The sequence below is a fragment of the Cynara cardunculus genome (assembly GCF_001531365.2).
Source record: "Cynara cardunculus var. scolymus isolate 2C chromosome LG 9, CcrdV1, whole genome shotgun sequence".
Classification (NCBI taxonomy): Eukaryota; Viridiplantae; Streptophyta; class Magnoliopsida; order Asterales; family Asteraceae; genus Cynara; species Cynara cardunculus.
In genome coordinates this window covers 14,892,239-14,900,134 of record NC_037536.1, presented here as the reverse complement: position 1 = coordinate 14,900,134, position 7,896 = coordinate 14,892,239, and the positions used below count along the sequence as shown (strand labels likewise).

Here is a 7,896-nt window from a genome sequence, read left to right as displayed (position 1 = left end):
ATAATATATACAATAATCAATTTAAAGTTCTTTTAATTGACATATTATATTTTTTTTACTGACTTGTTGTATTAATATATTATATAATTAAATATAATTTTTTTAATTATATTATAAAAATACTGTAATTGACTAATTTTTCAAGATGTCATTTTTGGTCATTCTATATGTTTATCAACTAGTTTTCGTCAATTGTATTTGTTCATTAGCTAGCTTATCATCTACTAGCTAACTTATCTTCTATTAGGCCACTTATCAACTAGTTTGTCAAACATAGCCTTAGTATTTCAACTCCACCATCACCACCGTCCACGGAGCTATTTATTACTAATTTACCACAAAATCCTAAATGGCGCGACAACAAGGTCAAGCATGAAGACTTAGGAGCCACGTGAAGGCCATGATATTTTTCAAGGCGTGACTGATGGCAACAAATATCTATATCATATAAATTATTTTTACATATGAACATGTATTTTATACTATTACTCAATGAGTCAATGATATTAAATGATTTAAATTAGGTTATCCATTAGGAACTAACCAAAAAAGACATTAAAAAAGTAAGTAAAAATCAAATATTGTGTTACAAAAACCGCGAAGAGGTCATTGCATGCCACATGCTTAATGTGGAGTGAGACACAAGCCTTAAGGCACGACGCACCATGACAACTGTTGTAGCGAGCTTTTTAAACACTAGTTTATAGTCTCTTACCAAGCAAGAAGCCCTTACCCGTTTAGAGTTGCTACTCTTAAAAGCATTTTTAACAAACTCTTTATAATTTTTTCTGAAATTATAAACTAAAAGTTAATATCTCTAGAAAATACATTCAAATCCAACTGATCTTCTATTTTAAAATTTTCAGTATTAATTATATTATTGAAATATTCTATAATTTTATCAATCTAATATATTTTTTAAAAGGAGTTTATATAAAATAATAATAATAATAATTTCACTCTCATGGTTGGAAATGAATAAAAATATTATTTCTCTCACCTCACATCAAATTTTAAATAATTCTCTAAATTCAGAGTTTTCTACTGTTTTCTCTATTTTAGGGGATATAAAAGATATCATGACACATTATAGCAAAATAAAGAATAAAATCTTCATTTTCTCTATTTTAAAGAATCTGTTAGAGATACTTTAACCAAATCCCTCTTACCAGTCCATGATATTGGCTGGTAAGTTAATGGAGAGACTCTTCCTCGGACAGTGATTAATGCTGACCCAAACTACACTATTATTTGATCGACGCCTTACCCAATTTGTGTCCGTAAATGACCCCTAAGGGTGCGCTTGATATCAATACAAAATAAAATAGGACATGACATGATATAATATTATTGAACAATTATCCAACATTTGGTAAGATAGAACAAGACAGAACAAATAAAATGACCAATTTATCCATGATGAGTTGTTTATATATTTTAATTAATTTATGTAATTTATTAAATTATAATAGAATAAAAAAATTTGTAACAAGAAATATCATGAATTAAATAACACCAAAAATAAAAAGTTTATATAGTTTTAAATTTCTATTTTATACCTTTTTCTATATTATATTATTATTATAAATATTTAATAAATTACATAAATTAACCAAAATGTAGAAACCATATAAAAATAATATTTTGAGGACAAAAAGTTTAAAAAAATAAAATACAAAAAACAAAATTTAAGGAATAAATAAAATATACAACAGGAAGGTGTATTAATGTTTTAGAAGAGAATTAAGTTTTATTTGAAGGTTATATTGGAAAAACATGTCTATTCCGCCTTATTCTATGGGGTGGGAGTGAAACACGTCTGTTCCACTTTGTTCCACTCTATTCCACGTAAAAATCCTAACAAACATGAAACACTATTTTGTACTGTCCAATGTAACAAACGCACCCTAAACTTCAAAATTCACAGCATCACAATGCAGATTCATCTTCTCCAAAAACAACCATAACCACAAGAACTCAAAAGAAATACAACATCACTGTTATAACTTCTCTAAGCAGCAACATAACCGATCGTTTTTGGCTTTCACTCCATAAAGAGGTTCGGGGTTCGTTCAGCCAACAAAAAGGACACAATGTACCACAACAAACAACATGAAAACTCTACGCTAAGTTCATAAACTAAACAAAAACCGACCATCCAAGATGAAAAATCCGTTCATTCAGAAAGAACCCCATATTTTTCCTCAGATCGCACTAAAAACATATACGGGAAGCAACCCAATGCGATCAAGAAAAAGCGTTAAATAGACCATGAACAACAAAAGGCTCGAGCTTTCTTCTTCTATCAGGTGTTTGCAGACTGGGAAGGTAACCTGGTGTGGTTGTGCTCGCCTTCATAGGTAACGATAAGCATTGCTGAATCATCCAAACACCGCTCCACGTGCTTTCTTGCCGGGCAACCTCTCATACTGCTGCATTTATAGTAACCCCTATTTACAATAAACCAAAAAGAACATTATTTAGTTGTAAGCAATTTGTCTGGTACGCACATATGTATAACACACAAGTGCATAAAAACCAAGAAACAACTTCAATTACTTGTATTCACATGTACATACCATTGAGATGAACTGTTACCATGGTGTTCATCAGTTTTTCATTTTTTTTGGGGTTTTCCCTGAACCTCCATCCCTCCCTCTCTCTCTGTGTATATATATATATATATATATGTGTGTGTGTGTGTGTGATATAGTGGTCATTTATCGTAAAAATGGGGCGAAAGGGTCATCACTACCAAGGGATAGATCATCCGGTCCCCCCTATGGTTTGTTTATAGACTCGTGTAAAACCAAACCAAACAGGGAGTGGAATGTATGTAGACCTGTCCTCTACCACAAATAGTAGAAAAGTTGTCTCCATGAACTTGTGTGTGTGTGTGTTGTATTAATTGTGAATACAAACACATCCGAGTATCTATAACAAACCAAAAGAACTAGTATATCCCACCTTGAGATGGGTCCATGAACGATAAGATATACACAGACCTGACCTCTACTCCAAAGAGTAAAACAATTGTTTCCTTGAAGGCCCACGACTTGTGAAAAGTGTGAAAAAGTGAAGCTAAACGGTATCCCAGTGCCATGACTAAAAAAATACCCACGGGTTGGGAACAAATTGAAAAAACGAAGCTAATAGTATATCCCAGAATCTATGTATAATGGGCATTGAAGCTAAACGATGGCCCGTCATCATATTCTACATCTCATTGAACTATTTTTCGTTATCGAATTATAATATTTGGTAAAAAGTGAGTTCATTCAAGGTTTTCAATGAAGCATAAATCACAATTTGTAGTCTTTAAAGGGTACCTGGGATGAGGAGAACCCTTTATCGGCTTTTGGCCATATTTCCTCCAAGAATACTCATCGGGTGGGATGTCTGCAAGCTTGTTACTAACAGCCGGTACCTTGATTGACCTCTTAATCCTGTGCTTCCTGATGAACATAGCAGATGAAAACCATTTTAAGTTTTAATAAAATTGAACCGTTTGGAGCTAAGGAACAAGTTCAAATGAGAACCGTAAATATTTTGAGAATCCGAGAACCAACTATTCATCTATTATTCATGATGTAGATATTCATCACAGAAAACTATTCATTAGTGAATATGCATGATATTCATAATGAATACTATTCATGAATATAGGGTTATTCATAATGAATAATACATGAAATAGTTGGTTCTCAGGTTCTCACAGTATATGGATCATGGCTTAAAAAGTAAAGATGGTAAACCTCTTTTTGGAGCAGTGACACCTTCCAGAACTCCCACATTTCGCACTCTCATCATCTCCCCTAGCAGAACACCTCGGTTTGTGTTGGTATGTAGCTTGATCAGTTGACCGAGAAGTTGACCCGATCAACTGGAAAGAACTCCCATCCAAAGTGGTCACACTCCCTTCAATACTCAACGAAGACATAAAAGACCTATTCGACGAAATGGTAGGGGTAGCAACAGAGCTATCGAAAGTCAAGTTTAACCCACTATTACTCCTTCGATAGATCATCTCAGCCTGCTGTTTAAGCTGCAACTGTGTCTGTTGTTGCTGATGATGATGGTTTTGAAGGAATTGGTAATTAGAAGATGGGTTAGGATTCTTCTGCGAAATCGGATTTGGGTTCTTCACAATCGAGCTCAACGGATGGTTCCCTAAAGAAAGTGTGTTCTTAACAGCATTTGAACCACCACCTTCTTGAATCGGATGAGTCTGATTATGATTAGCAGGGGGGGCTGTCAGCAAAAGTTGAAGGGGTTTTGGTGGTTCTTGAATTATGGTGTTATCTAAGAGTATGTTTTGAGGGATCAGGTTTTGAATTTTCTTGAATTTTCTCACTCTAGGATGACCTAAACCATCATCAAGAAGAGATACAACTTTCTTGAATCTATGAACAGCATCACCTGTTTGTACCATTAGGTTTTTTGATTGTACATGATCTTGGGGTTGAGCTAAAAGATTGAGAATTCGATGGCAACTCTCAATTGCAGCTTTATTAGCTGCTTCCACCTCCTCCATAAATCCCCAAAATTGAAACCCCCAAAAATTCAACCCCCCAAAAAATTAATCAAAATACAACTCGAAATCCCCAGAAATTCTATAATTTCAACATATTAATAAGTCATAAAAGACCCGAAAAAACAGATATCCAGATGAAATTTCATCTCAAAAACAAAAGGGGCGTTTCATCAGAAGGTATATCCAGAAATTCAAATTAGGGTTTAATTCGAAACGAAATCGAAGAACAATAAACAAAACCCAGATCAATATATGGACTAAAAACAACTTGATTGAAGAAAACGAGATAGAAATCAAACAAAGAACAGACCTTTTTTCAAGAGGTTTACAGTTTACAAGAACCCTAATTCGAGATTCTTAACATCTTCATATGGGATTGTGATGTGATTAGAGAAGACTTTTTCCGTTGATTGACGCAGAGAATTCACTCGCCCAAAACGAAGAACACCAAGAACTTAATGCTGTTAATTAATTATAAAAAAGGGTAAGTTTTGTAGAGAGAGAATCAATAGCAGGGGGAGAGAGAGAAACGAGTGAAATGATGCTTGATTTTTATAGTAGAGAAAAATGATTAAAGAAAAGGCCAGAAGAAAAAACTGCCGTCTGTGTCCCAGATTTCAAATGTGGGTCCCACTGGTGTAGAAATTGGCAATAAATTTTCAACTTTTGTTTTTTAGTGAACCATTTTATTATATAATATATATTATATTATAATATATTATATTTTTACAATACACATGTTAAAAATGTATTTTAATTTTAATATTTTATTTTATTTTTTTATTGTCGATATGATAATATGGTTTTAGGTGATTTTTAGAAAATGATAATATTTTTATTTTTAATAAAATATAAATTTAAAGATATCATAAAAAATTAAAAATATATATTTATATTAATATCAAAATAACTATTTCAATTTTTTTATTTTTTATGTAATTTTTTTAATTCAATTTTTTATTTGTAATTTAATTTAAATTTAATAATAAAATAATTTATTTTTAATTTAATAATATAATTTTTTATAAATATAATAATTAAATATTATATTAAAACTCAATGATTATCTTTATTATATTTTAAATTTTTAAAATTAAAATAAAATCTTTATTTTGTATTTGATTACGTTTATTTACAGTTAGTTACATGAATTCAAGTATGAAGTTTTAATAAGTCGTATCTATGCATAATTTACTTGTAATCTTGAATTTTAAATAATATGCATCAATAAACAGTATTTCATGTATAAAAATAATTTTAAAAAAATTTTGTCAAATATTTTATAATATAATATAGATAATAAAATAATTGTTTTAATATTATATTATTATTATTATATATCAAGAATTGGGTTTTTTATTAAATTTTTGTAAATCAATTATATTATATAAAATCAAACAGTTTCTTTTATTATCATATTTTTTTTTATCAAACACTCCCCTTAAAATCTTTAAGAAGTTTGAAAATCCATTATTTTTTTTTCCATTTTTGTAGAAAAAGGAGGAAAATGGTTGTTGGGGTTGGCTGCTCATGCAAATAGCTTCCAACAGATGTTTTATTTTAAATATTTCAACATTTATTATATTATTAAAATATTCTATAAGTTTTGTCATTTTCAGTATTTTTAAAAAAAAATATAGAAAACGATAATAACTCGGTCTAATTGGTGGTAATAAATAAAAATAATAATTTCTCTTTACTTCCATCAAGTTTTAGAAAATTCTCTAAACTTGGAGTTTTTTTTTCTTTCTGTTTCATCTCATTCTTGATTTTAAATAACAATATAAAAATCAGCTGGGACAGTATAGATAATAAAATCTTCATTTTCTTCACTTCAATAAGTATATTGGAGATATTCTCATGATTATATAAGTATATAACTGATAAATACTATAAAAATAAGGAAATATTAGTTTATCAGCTACTTTGGCACCTAAATTTTTTATTAGATATTTTAAAAAATCAAAAAATTTAGGAAAAAAGAAAAATGAGGATTCTAATGCCATGAGATGTCATGTAAGCACTATTGAGTTTTCTTTTAATATATGTATGGATTTTTATCTGTGTAGTAGTTTCCTCTTGTTATTAATTGTTCTATATGTATATTTTTAAGTTATTGTTTGAGAGGACTTCTTTTGATAACTCTCTAAATCATACAATTTTTTAGAACCAATACATCATGTGTTATTTTATATGATTTTTTCCCCATCTATGACTATAATTTAATATTATGATTAGCATATATTCGGTTCATGATATGAAACTTTTTGTGTGTCTGTGAAACAAACAATACATGTATAAAAGTTTCATATTATGAACCGAATACATATAAAACAAACACGTTATAAAACAAATATATATATCAGTCAACACATTAAAAAATACACCTAAATGAAAAGAAAAATCATGTAAAACAAAACATTAAAATAGAAGTTCTTATAAATTTCATAAATTTTAGAGTTTTTAAATCATCAAATTCCTTATTTATTGCTAAGTGATTGACATGGTTTTTTATTATAGCAAAATGCATGAAAAAATAACGCAATTTAACTTGATCTTTATTTTGGGTAACGTACTTTCAAAACTTCATTTTGGTACCTAAGTTGTAAAGTTTTAAACATTTAAGTATCAGGAAACCGGTCGAAGTATTAACCGGTTACCATGTTGATGTGGCGAGTGATGTGGTATCCAACTCAGTGTTATTTGCTGAAGCATTAACCAAATACCACATCAACATGGTAACCGGTTAATACTTCGACTGGTTTTCTGGATACATAAATGTTTAAAACTTTACATCTTATGTACCCAAACGAAAGTTCTGAAAGTACGTTTCCCAAATTATAAATCAAGTTAAAATACGTTATTTTTTCATACAAATTGCTCTTTTATTAATATGCTATTTGAAAACATCATTTGATTGTTTTTAAAGTTAACAATTATTTTAATAAGGACAAATTAAAATGGTTTTATAAGTTCAAGATTCCATATCAATATCATCAATTAAATATTTTGATTAATAATAAACAAATATGTAAATGGTTTCGAACACAATTAATTTTTAAGACCAATATATATATTTTTAATAATTATCTCATTCAAAGGAAACTTCATCAAAAAACCATTGATTGTTTTTTAAGTATATAATATTTATATATGATAAATGTAAAAAATAAACTCATACATCATTCTTATTCTTTATCCCAGTCGATGTTATAATATGATCTTTATGTGATTTTGAAAAAAAATGATGAAGTTTTATTTTTGAATAAAATATAAACTTGAAAATATCATAAAAATTTGACAAAAATATCGATATTAATATCAAATTAACTATTTAAAATTCCTATATTAGTATTTTTTTA

The 7,896-nt window shown here is 29.0% G+C and overlaps 1 protein-coding gene across 1 annotated transcript; it reads right to left on the bottom strand.

The window, feature by feature from the left end:
- Positions 1-1,924: 1,924 nt before the first annotated feature.
- On the bottom strand, positions 1,925-5,054 carry LOC112518285 (probable WRKY transcription factor 21). The gene is made up of 3 exons (XM_025125928.1): positions 3,756-5,054; positions 3,330-3,455; positions 1,925-2,450 (listed from the first exon to the last, which is right to left on the bottom strand). Exons 1-3 carry the CDS (start codon positions 4,532-4,534, stop codon positions 2,306-2,308), a joined length of 1,050 nt encoding a protein of 349 aa, XP_024981696.1. The 5' UTR covers positions 4,535-5,054; the 3' UTR covers positions 1,925-2,305.
- Positions 5,055-7,896: the final 2,842 nt, after the last annotated feature.

Bases quoted from the DNA above. Each gene is read 5' to 3' on its own strand.
- LOC112518285 (XM_025125928.1), bottom strand. From the start codon at position 4,534: ATGGAGGAGGTGGAAGCAGCTAATAAAGCTGCAATTGAGAGTTGCCAT. The intron at 3,456-3,755 runs GTTTACCATCTT...TATGTTCATCAG, and splicing joins TGTCACTGCTCCAAAAAGAG to GAAGCACAGGATTAAGAGGT. The intron at 2,451-3,329 runs GTACCCTTTAAA...TATTGTAAATAG, and splicing joins AAGGGTTCTCCTCATCCCAG to GGGTTACTATAAATGCAGCA.